This window comes from Panthera leo, chromosome B1 (assembly GCF_018350215.1).
Source record: "Panthera leo isolate Ple1 chromosome B1, P.leo_Ple1_pat1.1, whole genome shotgun sequence".
NCBI classification, from domain to species: Eukaryota; Metazoa; Chordata; class Mammalia; order Carnivora; family Felidae; genus Panthera; species Panthera leo.
The window spans coordinates 46,506,643-46,531,189 of record NC_056682.1 but is presented as its reverse complement, the minus strand read 5'-3'; the positions used below and the strand labels follow the sequence as shown (position 1 = coordinate 46,531,189).

Below are 24,547 nucleotides of genomic sequence, written 5' to 3'. Positions count from 1 at the left end.
TCTTTCTGTGATTCTCTGGTTGCTGTGCCACTTATTCATGAGCTAATCATTTAAATATGATTTATATGTTAGGGACCCATAACTGACACTGATTAAAAAGTATGAAATAAATCAAATGAACAGTTCTGAAGTAATACATTTGAAAACAAAATCCACATTGTATATAGTTTTAAGGAACCCCTAGCACAATGAGCTCTATGAATTCATGACCCTGAGATCAAGTCTCATGCTCTACTGACTAAGCCAGCCAAGCACCTCGTCCCCGACATTGTATTGTAGTGACTATAAGTAAGATAAACTATCCAGAGAGGTGAGACATTCCTGTGAGCCAAGTCAGGACCAAAAAGTTCATGAAGGAGACAGAAACTTGTATATGCCTTGGAAACAGGATATCTTTATACAGGAGGGAGAAGGGCATCCCATGGAAGGCAATATGGTGGGCAACAGCACTGAGGTGAGCCTGAAGAATTCAGGGATCAATCAGACTAGAGCTTGGATTTGTGTTGAGGTGCTATAGAAACTAAGTCATTTTTGAGATGATGGGACCAGTTCCTAGAAGACTGGAAAGGCAGGCAGAGCAGTTGGCTATGACTTGCAGGCAATGTGGAATCATCATAGACCCTCCTGTGTGCCGATGCTAGAGAATGATTTCAATGAATAAAAGAATAGAGAATGGGCAAGAAAGAAGACTGACTATTCTACCGACTTCAGAATCCGTTCTTAAATACTTTAAGATTACAAAGAATATGGAGAGTCAAAACAATCAACACATATCTTTTTTCTTGGGCAGGGGAGGATGACGAAAAGGATTTCAAAGCATAGGACCTATGAAGGAAATAATAATAAAAATGGTCTTTGGAGATGAAAAAATGGGACATGACTGGTTTAGTGAAATTAAAGAATGGTAATAATCACTAACTATAGTGACATATGTAAATTACTGCCTTGGAAGAGAGTTGCTGTCTGGGCTCACTGTCCTGGTGGGTATTTAGTCATACTGAGTGGGCTCTGTGCCTGAACTAAAAAAAAAAAAAAAAAAAAAAAATTGGGACATAGACTCTGGTATCAAACATACCTGTGTAGTCTTTAAAAGGCATAGGAGCGGATTTCAGATAATCACCCACAGGTTTTGAGGAACAGTCTCTTGCCCAGTCTGTGAGTTGGAGTTGAAACCATCTGTCCTCATGTCCAATGTCTCCTCAGGCCTGCTCTCTTTACAACCCTAGGGTATGGGCTAGGCTATAGGTAGCTGGCCACACTTGTTTCCTAGCAGAGAAAGGATAAGGGTGGGTGTGGGTGGGAAGGGAGGGGTACAGCTATAAATAGCTTCTAAGAACAATGGATACCATGGAAATGCTTTGGGAGCATCTCCTATAACAAAGGAAGCAAGAGAAGTAGAGATGAGAAAGAAATGAATCATTTCCAAAAATGAAAATCTAGATTGTCCTTTTTCACTTTTTCTTGTATATAAATATGTATACTTCTATAAACACACACACACAGCACAAAGGCAGATTGCAAAACAATATATAAAAGACTACTCCATGTCTTTATAGTAAAAGTGATCAATTAGTATTGATCTTCCATAGTTTCCTGCAAATATATATGTATATACATATGCATGCATAAATCTTAAGGGGGAAAAAGCCTGCACTTTGTATATATAACTTAATATTAATGATAGTTATCTCTTGGTTTGGAATTATGGGTTGGGTTTTTTGTGTGTGTGTGTGTATACACACACACACACACACATTTATTTATTTATTTGGATACACTGTATAGTGACTGTGTAAATATTAAAAAGGATTTTTAAAGAAAACATGACAATTTAAGATATACTTCTGCATTTTTCACTTGCAAATACACACAATCATTATAAGACTGAATTATAATGACATCAATTTCCATTTACCCAGAAGGTACCTCTCGGTGCATAAGTTAGACCCTAGGCGAATTAGTGATTCTCCCAAACTACAACTCAGCTGCCACTCGCTCAAAATTATATTTCTCTGCCTGCAAGATACAGAAGGGATGCTTCTGGGTCCATGTGTATACTACAGCTACCCCAGAGCTTCTCAGGGAGGCAATGACTAACTGAAGTTGGGTACATACAGCCCCAGATTTGTGGTCAGGAAGTGGTGTGCACTTGGTAATCACAAAAACACAGATCCCAGTTAGTCATAAGGTCTTGGACTGGGGCCCAGGTATGGGTATTTGTTTAAAAAGCTCCCCAGGTGATTCTAATGTGGAGCCAACATCAAGAACCATGGCCCTAATGGATTAATTTACTAAGGGGTTATTTGAATATGGCCTTCGAGAGAGGTAAAACAAAAGCAGAGAGGATGCGGTTGACCAGGGCCAAGGGGATGCATGGCCCTAGGCCTTGTGAAAATATGATTTTGCAGACAGAATAAAAGAACATGGAGTGTGGGGTGGGCAGTTCTTTCAAAAGATAGTGAATGGTGAATGGGTAGCCCTCTCCCTCAAGTTCACAGTAGAATAATCTCTGATCAGATATTTCAAACTGGGGAAAATGTTTAATGATAGCAACTTGTTGTCAGGATACTGGTATCTCACAAAATCCGGCAGAACCCAATTTTGATGCTGATGCCAGGGTACTGAAGTTCTCTTGGCACCAGAGGCTTCCAGACTTTTCCATTAGAGAATACACAGTGACCCACTAGACCTCAGCATAACAAATCCCACAGTAGAGCAGTGGCCCTTTGAATCATTTTACTCTGCTTTGGGAACTCATTCCACATGGATTTCTGTGGAACTTCTTCGGTGGTTTTCTGTAGATTTATAGTGGGCCAAAGCTAGGGACCCCTCAGGGATCAATCTTCTGGTCATTGCCTTTCTTTTTTCCTACCAGGAAACTGATGGGTTTCATAAAGCAGAGACTAGGACTTGAACACAAGTTTCTTAACTCCCTTCAAGTACTCCTGAAATTCACTACTATTTCTGATTTGGAGATATGACTTGCCTCCCTGTACTGGCATAAAGGGTCATGTTTTTACTCTGAACCAGTGATAATGTTGATTTTATTCATAGTGTGTTGAAATTATATTATTTATTGATATGGATCATGTGCTAACCCTAAGCTATTGGCTTTGTATTTATCATGTTTAATCTCAGTAGCAATGTTCAAGGATGGTATTATTCCCATCGTACTGTGGCGAACACTGTGGTCACACAGAGGGAATGAAGACCATTCAGGATTGAAATCCTGTTCTAATGCTGAGTGTCTGCACTAATTTCACTGTGCCATTGCCAATAACGACACCAGACCTGAGTCACAGGGGGAAATGCCCCACCTCTCCTGCCTTATGAGCCCTTGTGGCCTGAGTGTTTCTCATTACCCTAGTTAGCCCTGGCTTTTCTCTTTTCTTTGATACTTTTAGATGGAGCAAGCTGGGGAAGAGCAGAGAGAGAGAGAGAGGGAGAGAGAGAGAATCCCAAGTAGGCGCCACACTGTGAGCACAAAGCCCCATGCAGGGCTCGAACTCATGAACTATGAGATCATGACCTGAGCTGAAACCAGGAGTTGGAGGCTTAACTGACTGAGCCACCCAGGTGCCCAGCCCTGGCTTTTTAGCCCCATTCACTCTTTGTTCCTTTAGAGCTGTACCTGGAAGAACTCTCACTCCCGTTTTTTTAATAGCCTGGCTGTTATTTAATTTATTTTCTGAGAAGTGGTTCTGTATCTCACCTGTTTTTAATGGAGTTTCATTTCGCTACCCAGCATAATCTTTGTTCCTGTGGTTTAGAAGGAAGAAAATGCTGTTAAACTCAGCCAGAGTCCTAAACAGATGTTCTGCATGTCCCTGTGTGTTGTGTTAGCAATGCATCACTTCCAGACGTCTCGGCCTGGCCTGCCGGCATCCTGCGCCCATGCCAAATGCTTTCGGATAGCCTGCAATAAGCAAAACCCGAAGTCAGGTTAAAACCACCAAAGTCACTGGATTCTACTCCTTGAGTGCATTAGCATCTGGACTTGGGGAGGTGCCAACCTGCTCTCAGAAAAAGTAGCAGCACTGAATCTGTGCAGAGAGGGGGGTGCAGGCGTTGTCTGTTTTAAGACACCTGACTGTAAAAATCTGAATGCAATCATGCCCACTTGAGCAAATAATTATCTTTTATGAAGATTTTTCATTTAAAGAGAGATTTGCCAGAAATCATCCTTCGCCAGTTAACTTTCTCCTTATAATGAGAAAAAAACAAAAATGGCGGTCCATTTGCAAGAGTGTGACCTACAACTTTGAGAAGCTACTTCCATAACAAATCAGACAGCAGGACACACAAGGGCTGGGTTCAGTAAAGCACACCACAAAGGTTTTCTGTCAAAATTGGTATTAAGTGCATGAGTGGGTTAGGGGGACACATATCTGGTAGAGGATTCAGAATATAGCTGGGTCTGTCTGCTTGGGAGGGGCTATGGTTCAGTCAGAGAGTATTTATGAAGTTCTCCAGTATATACCAGGCTGTATTTGATTCCGTGAAAAACATAATCCACATTGACAGTGTTCCACCCCCCACCCCCACTTGGCTCACCTTCAGGCCGGTGGAGGTAAGGGACCCTGCAAGGTGACCTCTCAGGGTCCCCCTACCATAGTGTGATTCTGTGAATGATGAGCAGCAGCCTCGAAGCTTGTCATCTGATCATGTTCCATCTAAGTCGGAAGAGGGGGGCTGATTAAAGGGAGGTCACCCCATGCAAATCTTCTAGAATCTTGCATTGGTGACCAAAGCACAGTCTTCTCAGGTTTCTGTGTCATGGTGGCATTGTGTTGGCCTGGGACAGCCAGGAAATGGGGACTGGGAAGTAGAAAGACTATAGTCGAAGGCAAAGTTAGCCACAGGCACCAAGTCCCAGAGTGATTTACAAGGTTATGCAGTGATGGCAGACAGGGCAGGAGAGAGTGGCTGGAGGGCAGTGGGGAGAAAGGATAAAAAGATCTCACCTGAGGGGCACCTGGGTGCCTCAGTCGGTTGAGCGTCTGGCTTTGGCTCAGGTCATGATCTCACAGTTTGTGAGTTCGAGCCCCGCATCAGGCTCTATGCTGAGCCTGGAACCTGTTTCAGATTCTGTGTCTCCCTTTCTCTCTGCTCCTCCCCTGCTTGTGCTCTGTCTCTTTCTCTCTCTCTCAAAAATAAATAAACATTAAAAAAAATTAAAAAAAAAAAAAATCTCACCTGAGCCTGAAATGTTTTTTCTCTGTCCACTTCCTGTGCTTGCTGCTGTGATTACAGAATGACACTGTAATGAAGAGAGATCGTACAAATAGTAACATAACAGAGCAAGGAAGCAAAAAAGCGATTTATTAAAAGCCTCCAACAAGCTCATAATATTGCACCCATACTCCACAAGAATGGACAAATGGCGTGGTTCGGACCTTTTTATCCAGGCTATGATAACTGCTAAGCCAATGTAGGATCCCTTTAAATGTGTATTCACCAGCTCACTTTTCAATCATCACATACAGTGAAATAGCATCCCTTCCTTACCTGAGCAGTCTTCTGGCTGTAGAGAAACAAGGGGACATGTTGCCAGCTCAGTGCTCTCATCATGCTGATAAGAATCTAGCAAATGCAACAGAGAGAAACTCTAGTAAGCCTGAGGAGAAATTTAAAAAAAGAGAGAGAGAATGAAGCAATCACCCTAGAAAAATATTGCAAAGGAGAAAAATAAGAAATTAGAAAGGAAAGGAAAAATACGGACAACATAATCCATATTGTCTGCAAAAAACAGAGAAAATGTTTCTTGTATAGAGGTGGACGTAAAGTGATATAGGAAATCTATCTGCTCCATGTAAATTTATTAAATGAAACTCTCTTTTTCTCTTTCTTTTAGATAAAAAACCTCTTCATGAAATAAAACCCCAAAGTAAGTTATTTTTCCTCTTGTGAATATAATTTATTCTCATATTTGCTGCCTTACTGTTGTATTTGTTTAGGAGCCAAAGAGAATGGGAGGTTGTAGGAAAAGACCCAGGGTTTTCAGGGCACCTCCTCCTTGGGTTTGGGTCACAGATCAGAGGTTGAAATTGAAAGGACATATACACACCCCTCCCTCAGAGTAGGAGTAAATCTCCTGTGATGCTGCCTGCCTCAAAGTCCATTTCTCTGCAAATGCCGTCTAGGATTCTTATTGCTGAGCAGATTGGTAGCATTAAAGTTAATAAATATTTGTCAGTACAAGCTTTCATGAGAGCAGCCTTGGGCAAGAGCCGAGACTGACTCCAAGCCTCTGCACCTAGGAGGAGACGGGGGCGCCTAACACACAACCGAGAAATCCATGGCAATTTGGTAGATTAGAAACCAGGATTGCACAGTGAAATCAGCAGAAACTGAAAATGTTGGTGGCCGTGTCAGTTTGAGCTCCCCACACGCAGGCTTGGTTCCTGGGAAGGCCCGCCTTTGCATTATCTCTATCTTACACATCCAGTAGATTTGGGCATAACAGCACAGTGAGAATGGTTAGCATCTCGGCATTTGACCCTAAGGTTTTCAGTCATGGCTGAACTTTAGAGCCACCCGGAGGCCTTTTAAAAACCCCAGTTATCAGGCTGTACCCCCAGACCAATGGAATCAGAATTGGGGTGGGTTAGAATCCCTATATTTTTGTTTAGGATTTTAAAACTTTAATGCATAGTTCAATATGTAGGATTTTTTTCTTTTTCTTTTTCCTTGAAGTATATATGATTATGTTCGTTTGGGGGTATACAACATAGAATTCAACTTTTACGTACATTAGGAAATGATCACCATGATTAAGTCTAGTTACCGTCTTATCACCATACATAGTTATGACAATATTATTGATGATATTCTTTATGCTGTACTTTATATCCTGTGACTTATTTATTTTATAACGGGCAGTTTGTGCCTCTTAATCCACTTCACCTATTTTGCCCATTCCCCACCCCTCTGACAACCAGCAGCTTGTTCTCTGTATTTATAAGTCTGTTTCCATTTTATCTGTTCATTTGTTTTGTTTTTTTAGATTCCATGTATAAGGGTAGGAATGCTTATTTTTAAAAGATCCTCAGACTCCAATGTGCAGGTTGGGTTGAGAGTAACTATCTTAGAAAAATATTTCTCAGAAAGAAGATCAGCAACCGTGTGCATCGGAATCTTGGGGTTTGGTGGGAGCTTGTTAAATACACCCCATCTCGGGGCGCCTGGGTGGCTCAGTCGGTTAAGCGTCCGACTTCGCTCAGGTCATGATCTCACGGTCCGTGAGTTCGAGCCCCGCGTCGGGCTCTGTGCTGACAGCTCAGAGCCTGGAGCCTGCTTCAGATTCTGTGTCTCCCTCTCTGTCTGCCCCTCCCCCGTTCATGCTCTGTCTCTCTCTGTCTCAAAAATAAATAAACATTAAAAAAAAAAATAGAAAAAAAAAAAAATAAATACACCCCATCTCAGAATAGGACAAATGAATTCGAATCCTCGGCATACGGGGTGGGAGGGGGGAGGGGGTGGCGGGGCAGGGATGTGCCTGAGAATCTACATTTTCATATGTTCCCCAAATGATTCTGAAGCTCTCAGAAGTATGTACAGCATCCTAGGGAAACCTCCAGATAGAAGGGCCTCAGCAACACAGCTCTTAGCAATAGAAGAGTTACTGAGCTGCCCGGTTGGTTTATAAATAAGCTTGTAGAAGGTGTCCTGGCCGGTTATCTCCCATTTTCGTATAAAATGAATGGCTTTTGATCTTTTAAATCCTAGGGTATTATAATTCAGATAGCTTGGGAGAGCTAATAGCTTTTATTAGCTAACTTCTTGGAAGGAAAAGGATTCCTTCTTGTGAGGTTAGATGGAAATAGGAGCTTTGGGACAGGGGTCAGGAGACATGAAGAAAGATCCAGGAAAGCCATTGTTCATACTTTGTTACGTTGCTTCAGGCAGGCTTGAGATACAACAGTGCCATTACCCGCAGAGTCTGAGAACTTTGCAGAACACCCAAAAACAAATATCCTTTTTTTTTTCCCCTGAGGTCCACTGCCCATAAAGTCATTATTGGTACTTAGCTAGTGGTCCGCTGACCTCCTGCATGCCTGATTTTGAATTCAGAGAGGTTGGAGGTGGGGAAACCTGGTTGTAGATGTATGTGTACGAGTGTACGTTGAGGGAGGGAGGAAGCAATTGGGTCGGTGAATATTTGGTGTGTGCCTCTGTCCAGATCTCAGGGTGAGAGCTGGAGTAAATAGACTCCCAGCTGCCTCCTGGTGACATAGCCAAGCCACCCACTGATCCTCACGTATGGCACCAGCAAGATCATGAGTATCCATGTGGTGGCCACCGTGAGAGTTACTTAGAAATGTGTTTTTTAAAAATTAATTTCATGCTTAGTTTGTGAGTCCTGTGCCATTCTAATTTGGTTACATCTGTACTTCCAGCCATAAACCCCACACTAGCTATTTCTAGCCCTCAGGGACTCCTGAATTAGTTTTTGCTTGGGGTTCTCGCTCATGAACACCATGCTTAATTGCTGGATACTGCCACGGAATCGCTTAAACTGTTTTAATTTGTGATTTCCTAAAAATAAAACCTGAACAGAATCAATGTGATTGCAAAAGGCTCCCAGAGGAGTCCAGCCGGGGTTGTGTAAAATGCATGGTTAGGAGTGCGTTATACAAATTCAGGCTGTGGTTGTTCAGTGAAAGAGGGGCTTAGTTTAAGACTACATGAATCATCACTGATGCAAAATCAAAGTCAATTATGAAGATAATTGAGAAACAACCTGTTCCTGTATATAGCTGTGCACATGATTCTCCACAAGGCCTGGTGGATAGAAAACATCACCCAGAGCCTCGCACGCAGTCCTCCGTGAACGGGTGGGCCAAGAAGCGAGCTTTGAGTTGCAGGAAGGTGTAAGGAGAAAGTGAAGTCTTAGGATATCTGCTGGCAAGTCATAATGACAAACTGGGGGAAATATGTGCGCCGCATAGCTCATGAAAGCACTTATTGTAAATGAGATAATTTAATCAATTATGTTTCCTAATGTACTAAACCGAATGTTTCATTTTCTGCTTCTGCACATCTTAAATTATCTTCAGGTGCTTTATGAGATTTAATCATAGTTAATAGAAACTTCATTACCATCAAATGTGCTTTCAATAAATGTTGTGTAACAATGTCAGGAGGTGCAGTAAAATATAGTAGGTTCTGAATGGCAAACACGCACCCCCAGAGTCAGACTGAAAAACGGTTGCGTTCAGACAATGGGGCTCCTTGGAGGCTTGGGGCCGCGGCTTTCCGAGAGGCAGTGGCTTCCTGAGGAGTGACTCATCCAGCACATTCACCTTAGGGCTGAAAAGGATTTCTCTGTCCCCTAAAGAAGTAACCCAGGACCACACACACAGCCTTCTCTTCATCTCCTTCCCGTATAGTTGTTTTGCACCGGGTACCGATGCACGCACGCTAAGCACAAATCCAGCAAACACTTGCAGAGTCAGCCATTTCCAGGACGGCTCCAGATGAGTGTCTCCCAATTACTTGAGTCTTAAACTGTTTCAGAATTGAATTTCTCCTTCTCCGCCCCTGTCCTTAATCCTGTCCTGCTTCCCATCTTCTCTAGTTCGCTCAGTACCTCACCATCTCTTCACTTTGTCCACGTGCGAAACTTGGGCGCCCTCCGAGAGCCCTCTTTTTCCTTTCTCCTACTCGTTACTCATTATGTCCTTACAGTCTGTTATCCCATCCAAACGGAGTTCATGTTCATCACCGACTCTCCGTTTTCACACTGCCCCTCTCTGTCCCTCCATTCACTCAACAGCTGTTGACGGAGCGCTTACCATGCTGTAGGAAGCAGTTGTAGAGAAGCGGCCCTGAGAGGGACAGGTACAGATTCTGCTTCCCCAGAGCATACAGTTTGAGTAGAGATGGATGGATGTAGGCAAACCAGAAAACATACAGTGCTAATGGTCAGTGTTGTGAAGAGAAATAAAGCAGGGTGAGACACTCCAGCGGGGCTGAAGGGAACGTTGCTTTTTTGGTAGAAGGTGTTCAGAGCAGATCTCTGTATTAAAATTGCATTTAAGAAGAGACCTCGGGGGGCACCTGGGTGGCTGGGTCGGTTGAGCATCTGACTCTTGGTTTCAGCTCAGGCCATGATCTCACCGTTTGTGAGATCAAACCCCACGTCCGGCTTCTCCCTGACAGCCGGAGCCTTCTTGGGATTCTCACTCCCCCTCTCTCTCTCTGCCCCTCCCCTGCTCGTGCTCGCTCTCTCTTAAAATAAATAAATAAACTTAAAAAAAAAAAAAAAAAGAGGAGACCTAGAAAAAAAAAAAAACCCAAAAACAGAAAAAACAAACATTCTGGATGTCTGGGGAGAGAGCGTTCCAGACAAAGGGAACACCAGATGAAAAGGCTGTGAGATGTGAACGTAATTGGAATGTCTGAGGAACAGCAGGCAGGACACCTGGAGCAGAGTGGCAGAGGGAAAGGTCCTAAGAGTTAAGACCAGAGAAGTGGGATGAGAGAGGAAACTGCCACACGGATTATAGGCCATTGTCATGACTCTGACCTTTACTCTGAACCCCTCTGAGGATTTTTTGTCATAGTGACATGACTTAGTATTTTCAAGGATAAACTCTACCTGCTGTGTTGAGTATAAATATATAGGGGATCAGAGCGGAAGCAAGACCTGTTACAGTGATGCATTGTAACAGTAATCAGTAAGAGTAATCTAGGCTATTACAATACCTAGGCTCTTCCAGTAGCAAAGTCCAAGATGATTGTGGCTTGGGGTAGACACAGGGCATTAGACATTGTAAAAATGGGTCATCTTGGCATATCTATTGAAGGCAGAAAGGATTTGTTGATGGGTTGGATATTGAGCATGAGAGAAAGAAAGGTATCAGGCATGATTTCCAAAGTTTGGCTTTGCAGCTAGAAAGAAGGGGTTGCCATTGCTGATCCAGAGAGAATGTAGTATAGCAAATCTACATGGAGGATCAGGAGTTCAGTGTTCCTGACGCTAACTTTGAGATACCTATTAAACATCTAAATGGAGAGGTTGAGCAGGCAGTGGAATTATAGGAGTCTGGAGGTCAGAGTCCTGGCTGGTGACATAAATCTGGGGCTTGTCAGTGTCCAGATGATATTTAAAGCCGTTAGGTTGAAAAAGATCCCCGGATAATGAGCGTGCATGGAGAAGGGACGATAGCGGACGACTGAGCCCTGAAGGGCATCAACATTTAGATGCAGAGGAGGTCAGAAGTCACTGCAGAGAAGACAGAAAAGTTACAGCCAGCATAGTAAGAGAAAAACTAAAAGAAAATGGTGTCCCAGAAGAAAATTTAAAAAGTTGAGGCCGTCTGCATTCCTAATTAGGATTTCTGCAGTTGCCTCCCTGTTTCTAGTCTTGCCCTACACCAATTTATCTGATCTTTCTAAACACGGATTCTAGCCATACCACCTGCAATATTTAAAGCTCTTCAATTGCTTGGGGGCGCCTGGGTGGCTCAATCGGTTAAGCATCCGACTCTTGACTTCAGCTTAGGTCATGATCTCACGGTTTGTGAGTTCCAGCCCTTGTAAGGCTCTCCACTGACGGTGCAGAGTCCTGCTTGGGATTTTGTCTCCCTCACTCTCTGCCCCTCTTCTGCTTGCTCTCTCTCAAACTAAATTAAAAAAAATAAACTAAAAAAAAAAACCAAACAACTCTTCATTTGCTCACTACTATTTATAAAATAAAGTCCGAGGTACTGACTACGTATATGATCTGGTCTCAACTTTCTTAATCCTATCAGCTTCTCTCAGTTTAATCATTAGGTAAATTCCTGCCTGCCTGCTCTCCAGTTCCTGTCTTCTTCAGTCAAATAAAGCTTCTGAGCCTTCAGAATACCCTCTGCCCATTTTGGCATATAGTGCCTATTACTTATACATTCTGTTACTTCTCCCTGAAAACTCTTTTTCTCCACCGAATCCTTGTTAGACGCATTCTTCCTTCCAATTTCAGCTTGCGTTTTACTTCCTCTGCAAGGCCTTCCCCCCACCAAGGCTGCATTGGTGACTCCTGAAATGTACCCAGGATCAAAGTATTTTCCTAATTCTGTGCTATATTTTCATTGCCCTTGTACTGGTCTGGATTCCCTTTCTTATAGACATCATCTCTGCCTGTAGGCAGACACTATAGAGTCTTACTTACTCTTCCACCTGTAGCATTAACCACTGGCCTAGTATTAGATGTTCAAAAACCACTTGAGTTAATGCCTTACATCCTCCTGAAAACTCCTCACCTGGCCTTTTACTGTTCAGGTGAAAATAAAGTCTTTGCTTCTAAATATTTATTTTTACTCATTCATATGCTAGCTGTTTATTATGCAGTTCTATATAAATAGTCTTGTCCCAGTGGAATGTGAGGGAAAAAAATTAATGTTTCTTCTCCACGACTCCAATACAAGTTAGAAGATGATAAATGACTTGAGAAAAGGGGAAGAAAGGAAGCAATCTTTAATAAGCCTTTGTTCTGTACCAGATAGGAAGTTAAAGCCTAAAAGGTGTTACTTCCCAGAATCCTGTCCGTCAAAGAATGGCCCAAATGTGTCCTTAAAGTCTAAAAACTAAGTATGCGCTTCTCACCAACACCCATCCCATTCTGCGTCTTTTCCAAAAATACACTGGTTTCATCCACAGTGGAGTCATGTGGAATCTACATCCTTTGTGATCTTCACAAAGGTTAGGGAATACCTCAGAAGACGTGTGGCCCACACTACATTTGGACATTCTTCTTTCAGGCTGTGAGGACTTGAATAGTGCCTTGATCCCATCGGACTGTTTGCGACTTTGGGACATACCTTTACATCCTCAACAGACTTCTAGGCTCTTCTAAACTAACGTTAGGCTACTGGCATCAATGCTCATCTTCTAGCAATGCTTTAAACATTTTTTTTTTCCTAATCATTTTGCTTCATCTGATTATTTTCTATTGCATACATAGAGCACTTTTTGCAAACTGCATGACTTACTTTGTCCTTCAGGTCACCCCCTACTGTGAATCAATCCAACCCATCTTTATAGGCAATATTTGTCATTTTCTTACCATCTCCAATGTCCTTATTATCCAATTTTCATCCTATCATAAGTGTGTGCCTTTTCTTACTACCGTGTTCAATGACATTGTTGACTCTGCCCTTAATGCGACAGGATTTTGTTCATCATGTACCTCAGAACTGTGCAGAGACAGGAAAGTAGCTGGTTGACCAATGTGTTCTTCAGCATCAGAATAACCCGGGTCCCTTGTTAAAATGTGAATTCACAGGCTCCGTCTCTCCACCTGTGTGTATTTTCAAAGTTGATAGAGTTTGTGGCTTCAGTTTTTAGGATAGGAAATTAAATAAGGTGAAGTCATTTTCTCAAAAGCTGGAGTTCAAATCCTATTTTTTTCTTTACTCTAACCATTATCTTAACCCGGTCTTCCTATCTGATGGGAAAAAGCACAGATACTTTGTAGCCAAATGTAGAGTTACCAGACAAAACAGAGGACCCCTAGTTAAATTTGAATTTCAGATAAATAAATTTTTAGCATAAGCATATCTAGATATTGCATGGGAGATACACTAAAATTATTCATTGATCTGAAATTCAAGTTTAACTGTGTCATATCTTTATTTGCTAAATCTGGCAGCTTTGCTTAAAAGGAGAAATGTGCATATCAAGAAACATTTTATAAAATAGGCTCCCTAATTGTCAATCTTGGAAGAATGGTTAAAATTGAAAGAGATATTGGAGGGGAGAGCCTATCAGTAGGAGCAAAACCTCTGAACCAAAAGAAAGAAAAACTTGCCTGAAGTACAAGGTCTACTTGAAAAAATGAGTAATCAGACTTGGCCAGAGAGTAGGGTCCATATGGATGAGAAATGGGCAAAAGTTGTTGAAAACTGGGGTGATGTAGAGCATAAAGTGTCTTGAGCCATAAGATAAATCCCTTTTGGAGTGGAATCACTTCATACTAGAGAGTTGTCTAAAGATGTTAGAGTGGCAGTACCAGAACTGTGGTTAAGAAGAGTAATCCAGTGGAAAATGGCTCTGAGTAACCAAAGACTGTGTACTAGGTAAGATGAGACTGTACAATGTGAGCACCAAGTAGGTGTCTCCTATGGAAATGGAGATACGAGAGGCACTGGAGATGTAATAAGTAAGGCATGTGAGTGGTTTGGGGAAGAATCAATGGGGACAGAATGAAAGATGACTCTCCATTCTCACTCATGATGTCACATTACCTGAAAAAGGGACTTCAAGAGGAGAAAATATTTGAAGAGATAAGAATGACAAATCTGTAAGTCAGATGACCAATTTGAGATGTTAGCACAACATGCACCTGAGGTGGTTTCGTCCACTGAGCAGGAAGGAGATATGGGATTAGGTCTGCGCACAGGAGTCGAGGCAAGACATCTCCAATGGAGAGTGTTAGGCATCAAGGAAATAGCACTGTGAACAATTATCCCATTTTTTTTTGGCAAGGAGACAGGAAGAGGGCTAAGAACTGAGCTTTGAAGTCTGTTTATAGAATGTTGAGAGTGAAGGGTAGTTACTAAACAATAAGGAAGAAGGGAGGTGAATCCAGTTTAAGGGACTTTTTTTTTCCTCTCTGGAAAGAGGGTTGGCTTGGCTTGTCTACTGCTAGAGAGTAGTGGAAAGGAATAAGACAAAGAACATTACTATTGATGCAGTAGTTATAAACAACCGTCAAGAAGGAACAGTGATTTGGGGGAAAGGCAGACTTTAAAGGGTAAGAGAATAATCAAAGGACATAGAAATACTGGACTAATTCAATTATCTGCAGCCTGACAACAGGCCAGGCAAATGTAAAAAGAAATGAAGTCAGTCTATAGATTCTGATAGGAAAGACCTACAAAATATTGTATGTAGAAAACAAAACAAAGTATAGTAAAGGAAATATAATATGGAGCCTTTAGGGTTAAAATAAATAAATAAATAAATGAAGGATATTTACTCTTCTTTTTTTTCCCAAAAGGTCTCAAAGATATTGTCAAGAGTGATTACTTCTGAAGAAAGGGTAGTTGGAGAATGTGTTTTCTCCTTGAATACTGTCCCTTTTTATACTTACTAAACATTTCCTCATCTTAAATATGTATTTCATTCTTTTTTTCTAAATGTTTGTTTATTTTTGAGAGAGAGAGAGTGCGAGCCGGGGAGGGGCAGATAGAGAGGGGGACACAGAATCCGAAGCATGCTCCAGGCTCCAAGCTGCCAACACAGAGCCTGACATGGGGCTCAAACTCATGAACCGCAAGATCATGACCTGAGCTGAAATATGATGCTTAACCCACTGAGCCACCCAGGCGCCTTTCTTTATTCTTTTAACAGGGACAGCAGCCAACCGGTTAGGGCAATTATGTATTAAGAAAACATGCATTAAGAAATGTTGAATGTTAAAAACCAATGCTTTGAGTTCTTTTAAAGAAAGAGCTAAGGGGGCGCCTGGGTGGCTTGGTCGGTTAAGCGTCCGACTTCGGCTCAGGTCATGATCTCACGGTCCGTGAGTTCAAGCCCTGCGTGGGGCCCTGTGCTGGCAGCTCAGAGCCTGGAGCCTATTTCAGATTCTGTGTCTCCCTCTCTCTCTGCTCCTCCCCTGTTCATGCTCTGTCTCTCTGTCTCAAAAATAAATAAACGTTAAAAAAAAAAAATTAAAAAAAAAAAAAGAGCTAAGAACATGGGTGTAGAGAAGACCACATCTTTGAGAAGTTTATTTGAGAGGAAGTTGGGGGAAAGATTTGGGGAGATGTGATTAAGAAGACCAGACTGTGTTTGGAGGCAGAGGGCAAGGCTCAGGTGCAGAGGAAAAGTTTGAAGATGTAAGACCAAAAGGGAATAATGAATGAGGCCAAGTCCCTGTGGAGGCAGGAGGGGACGGGATCATAGCTGACTTGATACAGAAGAGCAGCTCTTCCAGGAACAGAGAAAAAGGAGGAAACACTTGTGAAGGAGCAGAGAAATCCTGAGTGGTAGGAGAGTGAGCTCACATAGGACAGCCTCCCTTTTTTCAGCTAGAAAGAAGGGCAGGTGAGAAGGAGGGCTGCCATTGAACTAGAACAGCGCCTGGCATGTAATAAGCACTATTCAAAAATTTGCTACTTTTGTCCTTCATTACAACAGTAAATCAACAATCACAGTAACAATAATGAGGTTTTTGACAGATTAGAAAAGCTGAGGTGTTGATGGGTTACGGGGTTGTAAGACCCCAAGCACTGCAAATATAATTGGAATTGTTCACCATGTTTGGCCACGGCTGAGCATCCAAAAGCTATTTTTTGATGTGGTATTAAAAAAAAAGTTGCTTCTCAATGACAGCAAGTATAAACAGTATCTTCTATTATATCGTATTTCAACATCTAATTAAATATTTTGGCACGTGAGTCTGTGTCCACAACACCGCCTGTGCAAGGGGCCAGGGGCAGGTCCTGAGATGGCTGGGTACTGGCCGTCTATGGGAGTTCAGCACAGCAACAGCTTCTTTAGTCTTCCATTTGTTTTGTCTCTCCTAGGCCTCTGTGTGAATTTTGATTGTGTGGATTCCTTAGCAATTCACTGTCTCTAGTATATGTCCATTCAAGTTATTGGTTTTTCTCCTGAAGGGGTAGCAATGGCCGTTCTGCAGTATTTAATAGGAGATAGAATATTCTGTGTTAGAAAGGCATTTGCTATGCTCCTTTGTTAATTTTCTGTAGCTATCTAATCCTATAAGATAGATTTCAATGTGATAATATAGTTAATCTCATAATATGAGACTTGAGTTATATTCCCATTAATTAGTGGCAAGAATCAGTCTTTCTGAGGGGAATCATGTGAAGAGAGAAAGGCAAACCATGTAAACAGCCCTTGTATTTAGTCCTTTGGGGACATCAGTTCCTCACAACTAGGTGTGATGACAATTCATAAAGACATCGAACTTATTGATCCCTGTCCCTTGAACTACGAAATTCAAAGGGGCTGTGAAAGGCCATTTAGACCATCTCACCAGCTTTGACCAAAAATAAATAAAATGACTGCAGACTATTGTAAAGTTATGCTGCTTCTATTCTTTTTTTTTTTTTTTAGAGGGAGACTTTCTGAAAGGAAGTGTCACAATCTCCCTCAGAACTACAAGCTTTTTTTTTTTTTTTTTTAACAACCCTCATTGTAGAAAAGGTCATTTTAATATCTAACCAGAGTCCCAATGGCTGTCATAAAAGGCCACATCCTCCTTTTCAGTCCTTGTTAGAGATGGCAAAGAGTTGGTTACTAGCGTCATCGTAAAGGAAGAGTCATTGAGTTCCTACCATAGACCTGCTCTCCTCTTGTGACAACCCTCTCCGCATTAAAGATCACCTCCAGTCACTTTACAGCTCTGCCTTCTCTGGGCCAAGGGAACCCATAAACATTTCCTCTCCGGGGTCCTAATTTCCGCAGAGCTCTATTAATCTGTGCAGACCTGTCTCTGCAGATATCCTACACTCCTTTCCAGCAATGAACGTATTCCTCAGTAGTTCCTGAGTTATTTGGAATACAAGAAATTTCTCCGTCAGCTCTAGCTGGAGATTTTATGCAACAGTTTTTTTGTTTGTTTGTTTTGTACCTCACGTTGGGTTCTTCCATGCTTACCTAGAGCTTTTGTGACTCTCGGTTCAAGGAAAATAGGGATGAAAACATAGGAAAGACATCAATAACACATTGATCTGTAAAGCTTCGTCTGTGAAACAAAGACCTGTGCCCACAGAAAGCAGAATAGCATTATCAGTCATGGGGTAATCAGTGCTTTTGTTCAAATTAACTTGGAGCAAACAAACCAGCAACACATGTGTGTATGGGAGCCAGCAGACAGGTATAAACATATATGTGTGTTAACATAAAGAGAGTCCTTGCAGCAAGAATTCTGTAATCAACCTCAGACTGTGATTTCTTTAATACTTGTCTTCCCACAGTTGGAGACCAGGCGAGCGATCATAAATAGCTGCAATGGTGTGCAGATTTCTGTGGGAAATTATGGAGATATTACTGCTTTTGAAGTGTTTAAAGCAGTTAGGGAGAATGCATTGGCGCTCAGATAATTAAACAATAAAAAGAATGATCCAAAATGAGTTCTAGGAACCCTAAGTGATCTGGGAGTTTAGAAGATCGTGGTTGGGAGGGTTGGCTGGATTGGCAAGGACAGGGGTTTGGTTTGGTTTTGTTTACTTTTTTTTTTTTAAGTTTGTTTATTTTGAGAGAGAGAGAGAGCACAAGTGGAGGAGGAACAGAGAAAGAGGGAGAGAGAATCCCAAGCAGGCTCTGCACTGTCATCCAGAGCCTGATGCGGGGCTCGAACTCATGAACCGTGAGATCATGACCTGAGCTGAAATCAAGAGTCAGATGCTTAACCGACTAAGCCACCCAGGCGCCCCTGGACAGGGCTACCTTCTTGAAGGTGGGGGACCTTGAGCTGGCACGCGACCAAGGGTTTATTTTACAATGACCTGTCATACAGGGCTATTCACTAACAGGCATCCATCTGGCAGGTAAATTACAGTTGAATTCGGGGTGTGAGGCCGTGCTGCAGAATGGAGTATGAGCATTGAAATGGACACCGAGAAGCCATCAGGGCCTGGGTAGTGCCTGCACCACACGTTCATGTCCTTAGAACGACTCCCCTGGGAAGGACCAGTGGTGGCTTCTAACGTTTGGACAAGTGATGACTGTGCGCACGCGTGTATGCAGTGACTCTGCAGCAGCTCCCCCTAGGTGCCTGCGTGCTCACGGACAGGCTTACACCCAGCGTACTCCCTTCTCCCATGAAATTGTGGTGGCAAATATGGAACGAAATCTCAGATTCTTCTGGACCCAGTCCTGAACACACAAGAAAAGTGAATTGATTATGTTTATAAGCACTCAGGTATCCTTACAGGGAAAACCACTCTACTGTCCTGGAGGATGGATTAGAAAAGAGTGAGGCAGAGTGAGGAAAAGAAAGGAAGGAGGTGAAGTAAAAACAGTAGATAGAAGAGCCAAAAAAAAAAAAAACAAAAAGAAAGAAGGAAGAAGCACTGTGGCCCAACTTTGGAAGGGCTTGAGCTGTTGGTAAGGATGTCTCTTGAGATGTATACATGTGGCTTCGAGTATTTGTGTCTCCCTGTCAGGATCTCACCACTTGTCTTTTACCACCGTTAGAACCATTAGACAAGAAACAACTAAGAATATGTTAATTCCTCCGTGCACCCTCATTTCCATTGCATGGTTGGCCCTCAACAAATGTTTGTGGAATAAATGAAATTATTAGATTCTGAAGGTTTTAATTCCCAGGACAGATTGTTCTTGTAAAGTAAACACCACTTTGCTTATCTTCCTGTAGGAGTCGATTGACTTTTGTCTTTTAGATTAGACTGTCCCACCAAATGCCAGGGTGAGCCTTATAAGGACGCCGTGCTCTCCATACAGGTCTCTCCCCTTTCTCTCTCACCCCCCAGCTCCACAGGTCCCATACTCATTTTTTTTTTTTTTAATTCTATAATTCAGTATTTCATTCTCTTAAGTCAAATAGATTCTGCAAATATTCCTGGGAAATGCACTGAACCATATCAAACACTTAAATCTCAGTCTGAAGGCCTATGTAGGGTCCTTTCCTAAAGGCGGGGTTTGTGTCTGAGAGAAGGGAGATTCTGCGTGTGTGGGAAGCAGGAGGGTGGAAACCTAGAAGACAAGACAAAAATACAGAGGAACTCACCCAACTGGTTCCCGCTACTGTTTGGGCTCAGGATGTTCCCGTCTGGGGATGTCCATTTCCAGAAGTATGGTGCCCTGATCATCCCCCTGGCCTCGGCTCCTGCCTATTTTTAGTACCTGGGAAGCGAAAGGGGTCTTTGGCTCTACTTTGCCAACTCAGCAGCTGCACTCAGTATGCCGCCAGGCTGTTTCTCTGTGTGTGCTCGGTTGCTGGGCAGGTGTGTTCTCCCCAGATACACCTTTTAAAATGATAGTGTCATCAGTCAGTAGTGCCCGAGGAACTGGTGGGAAGCAGGGGTGGTGGGGGGGAAGGCTAATTGGTTTCAATCCAAAGGTCTCTCCCTACTCCCGGTACCCTGGCTTGCTGCCTCTGCCGTGTTGTGTCCTCTCTGCTCCGAGTACAGCGACTCCCTTCACGGAACTGAATTGGGTAGAGGGAGGGAGGGAACATCAGTGAGAGCCCAGCTGCCCTTCCCTTTCCCTGTGGGACACAGGCAGACACTGGAACTTTGGGGCCGGTGCTAGTCACCACGCGCATGGTTCTGGGTGGCCAGAGCCGACCACACAGATGCCTCCATCCCTGTCCCTCTCCCGTGGGGACCATCATGACATTGGAACTAAAACCTAAGTCCCAGACTGTTTCTCAACACCTCCTAGGCTGCTGTGGTTATTGAAAATGTCTTACAACCCTCTCACCTTTCAAATAACGTTTCTTGAGGATGGTTTCGCTCCCTTGTGAATTATTTGTGTGTGTTTACTGCCCTATTGCTGAACCAGTTCTGCTTGGTTTCCTTGTTCACTCTTTAATTTGGTGGCGCCTTATTTTACAGTCCACTAACTTTGTTGAAAATAAATTCATTTTACTTGGGTGGTTAGTAGTACTCCTGTGATAAGTACTGTATTAGGCTGCAGTGAATGCATAGTAAGCACCATGCAATTACCAGGTGAATATATGATAGCTCTGTTTTAGCCTCTAAACCTAATACGGGGTGACAGAGCAAGTACCTCTGGACCTATTATGTGTACTCACCCCATAATCTGTAAGGAGATGGATAACCTAGCTGGCACTTGCCACCTTCTCTTTCCACATACTTTGCAAGATTATGCCTCTTGTAGGGTCGCGTGGCCTTGGATCAATCTCATGCCGAGCTGCAGTAGCCATGATGAAGGTCTTCAGGAACGAACCACACGCAAAGTACAACTAGCAGACGAGTTGGGAAACAGCTGCAACCTATCTTGGGGGTTGGGAAGACACCCACATTCTCAATTCAAACTAACGCTTTTATTTTTGCTTTGCCTATGCATTCAATAGGATGGAGTAGGAGAGGTATGGGAGAAACAGCATGTGCCCTTTTAGAGACCAGTCCTCTTTCGCAAAAATGTATTAAGTCTAGCATTTAATGGTGCTGGAAAACGTTGACCGTGGACATCGGAGCACCTAGGACCAAAATCTCCATATCTCACAACAGAAATTCTCTCATGATGATTGTAAATACGCTAACCTGATGTTGTCGATGTTCTCTTAAACTGAATGATTTGTGCCAAAGCTAAAATGCCTATTTGTGAGCTCTGGTCTTCTCTCTCTTGACTCCTAGACTGTGTCTGACCTTCTCACCCTAGCCCACTCTCTGTGAATGCATGTGCCCCACGTCATATATAAGCAGAACAGTTCACCCATATTTTGTCATTGTATGTGGATCTCATGTCCTCCCTCAAATAAAAATAAGATGCAAAAAAAAAAAAATGCTTTGCAGGTAAATATGACTTTCTAAACCAAGTAAATTAAGGAGTTGTCTGCTTTTACTTGAAAAATATTACATTCTTTGCAAAATTGATTGTCTTTAAGATTTTATTATGTGGTAAGCTGCCCTATTGCAGTCAAGATATTTGACTAGCATCCCTCTGATTTATACAGGGTATTTTAGAAACATGATTATGTGTGAAAGAGAGTATAACTTATGGCTAGCTGCATATGTCATTTTCTCTGAAAAGTAGCTCCAAAAATCCAATAGCATTTCATTTTGTATCCCAGGGTGGTTCTTCGGCTCTGTGCCCATGCTGGCCATTTAGGATTTCTCTTGTGTCTTTCAGGCATTGAGAATGCCAGCGACATTGCTTTGTACTCGGGCTTGGGCGCTGCCGTGGTGGCCGTTGCAGTCCTGGTCATTGGTGTCACCCTTTATAGACGGAGCCAGAGTGACTATGGCGTGGACGTCATCGACTCTTCTGCATTGACAGGTGGCTTCCAGACCTTCAACTTCAAAACAGTCCGTCAAGGTCAGCGGCGTAGGGCCCCCCAACACCTCGTCCTCAGACCATAGAGACTACGCTCACACAGGACCCCCAGTGTTCTTCGGCCCTGTGTGAAGGTAGCTCTTGGCACTGGGAGCCGCTAACCTAGTTGTCTTCACACATTAGGAAGCCAGGCTCGGTCGTGTAGTCTGCCCAAGTCCTTGGCTACTATGAGAATGAATGGATCTCAGTTTCCCATTCATTCACAACATATTTAATGAGGCACTTCCATCTTTGATATGTAGTAAACTTAGCACGTTATTTTATCTCAGATTAGCCAACGTTCTGTTTTAACAAGCCTGCTCTGAGGATATTTAGTTAACTAAAATGCTGATTATTCAAGTCTGAAAACCAACCACTTTACTATAACCTCCCATGCATAGGTATTATATACTATGTACTAGGTGGAGTTATTTGGGTTACTTCTATCTTATATAAGTTAAAAGGACTTTAGATAATATACGATAGGTCAGTTAGCCAGTGGGGGAGGGGAGGGATGAAGTTCCCAGCCTTAACGACTCTCACCTGCTGCCCAGGGGAGGCAATCTTTTGTTGGAGGGAGAAGGAAATCTGTCATGTCAAACTATGGCAGTACTCCTTTTCCAAACAGAGCCGTTTAATTCTCTTATGTGAACCAAATCCGTTTCTGATTGCAAGATGGAGATGAGCCATACGTGGTTTCTGGTTTCGGGCTTAGAAAAAAAATGAAGCTGTCTCCCTTCAGAAAGGGTGAAGTGTTCCACCTTGACCCTTACTGTCGATATTGTCACCTTTATTTCTATTTATTGCGCGTAACTAGCGCCAGTAGCCCCGGACAAGAAGTCTCGCTGCATGGCCGTGATTGAGTAGCAGTCGGGTTCTGAAGTGGAACCCAAGCATGTGAGAAACGGGGAAATGTCTGGCAGAGACAAAATGCTTTCCTGCTTGCCACTCACTTCTGGGCACCAAAGTTTCAGGGCTGAGTCTGCTTGGCCTCAGAAAGGGACGCATCCCCTTGACTTGTTTCATTAGAAATAAATCTAATGAAGAACGGATTTGTTTTTTTCTTGTTAACCTTTATATTTTGAGGGACAGAGAGAGTGCATGATCAAGGGAGGGGAAGAGAGAGAGGGAGACACAGAATCCAAAGCAGGCTCCAGGCTCTGAGCTGTGGGGCTCGAACTCACGAACCGCGAGGTCATGACCTGAGCCGAAGTCGGACGCTTAACCCGCTGAGTCACCCAGGTGCCCCAAGAACTTATTTTTATACTACATGAGAAACTAGAAATCTTTCCATCAAATAAGAAACCAGTGTCTTAGACAATAACATTGTAAAACAGAAGAACGACAGTAGTATGTGAGACAAAGTCTTTGAAGTCAGGGAGAGTGAATCCAAAATTGCCATATAACCTAGTTAATTATTCTGTCTCAGTTTTTACAGCTTTAAAATGGGGATACTAATATCCACCTCAGAGGGTTCTTGTGAGGATTAAACTACTTGGAATTACAAGGATTAAAAGCCCTTGGTTTATGGAAGGTGCTCAACGAATGTAGCGAGTATCAGTCTAGAAGCTAGTGGTTTCCTCTTACTTTGGCACAGGATGCCAGTGTGTTCCATAGAGCAGCAGGTGAGGGGGTGGTTCCCTCGCCGAAGCATTTGGAGAATGCTGACTTGGGTAAGCTCAAACACATCTCCATCTTGCGGGTCTCCTTAGAGCTTGCATGTATTGTGACTCTCGAAAAGAATATATAGCCTTTCCAAACTTCCTTTACCATTTTGTTTTTATTTTCAACCAAGAATATCTCAAAGCTAGTGATAAAAGCAAAAATCCTTTATTCAAATTCTACTCTATCCTACGTTCATTGTGATGATGCACCTCACCTTGATGCTCCGATGATTTGCACCCCGCATTGTTGTAGAGACCTCCCTTTCTGGGCACATAGAGCTGGAACCCCAGGAAGGCAAACAGACTTTTAAACAGAAGGCCATGGAGTTGACCAGGAAGTTTCAAAAGGATTTCCAAAATGAACTGTGGGGTGATCAGGTCGTTGTCCCTGATACGCCGACTCTCTTCAACCATGGACTTTTATCATATGTACATACTTTTATAATCAGGCATTTTCTCCTTAAGTTAGACTTCAGTGTAACTCTAGGCAATATTTTTGCTGCTTGGCTTCCCATAAACTTGGAGGGTCTTTTCCATAAGCTGGGAGGGTCTTTTAAGAGTGGCCAAAAGCTAAACTTCAGAAGGTGAAGGTTTTGAGATAAAATAGCCATGAGCCTCAGGGATGCGATTTTTCAGGTCTCAGCGGAAGGGCCTGAGACCTGAATGCTTTTCAGTTGTGACACGGTTCTTACGTCCCCTGCCTTGCCTGGGAAAACCAAAACAAGAACAAGGCTGATGCCTGTAGAATTCAGTGCAGTTCCATTAAAAAGCTCAGCTCCTTGATTGTGCCTGTGTCTTGACACGAGAACCTCCAGCATGGGGGAAAAAAAAAGGCCTCATCAAGGAGCCTTTAGATCTACAAAGTCCTCTCTGACTTTGGATTCTTCGAGCATCAGAACAAG

General features: G+C 42.8%; 1 protein-coding gene across 5 annotated transcripts in view; it reads left to right on the top strand.

The window, feature by feature from the left end:
- The window catches only part of UNC5D (unc-5 netrin receptor D), a 547,712-nt gene that overhangs the window by 459,647 nt on the left and 63,518 nt on the right, over positions 1–24,547 (top strand). For 3 of the 5 annotated variants that reach the window (XM_042934905.1, XM_042934909.1, XM_042934907.1), the window contains 2 exons: positions 5,855–5,887; positions 21,799–21,984. In XM_042934905.1, the coding sequence (XP_042790839.1) occupies positions 5,855–5,887; positions 21,799–21,984 (219 nt within the window). The remainder of the gene's footprint in view (positions 1–5,854; positions 5,888–21,798; positions 21,985–24,547) is intronic. The other 2 variants (XM_042934906.1, XM_042934910.1) reach the window with 1 other exon arrangement.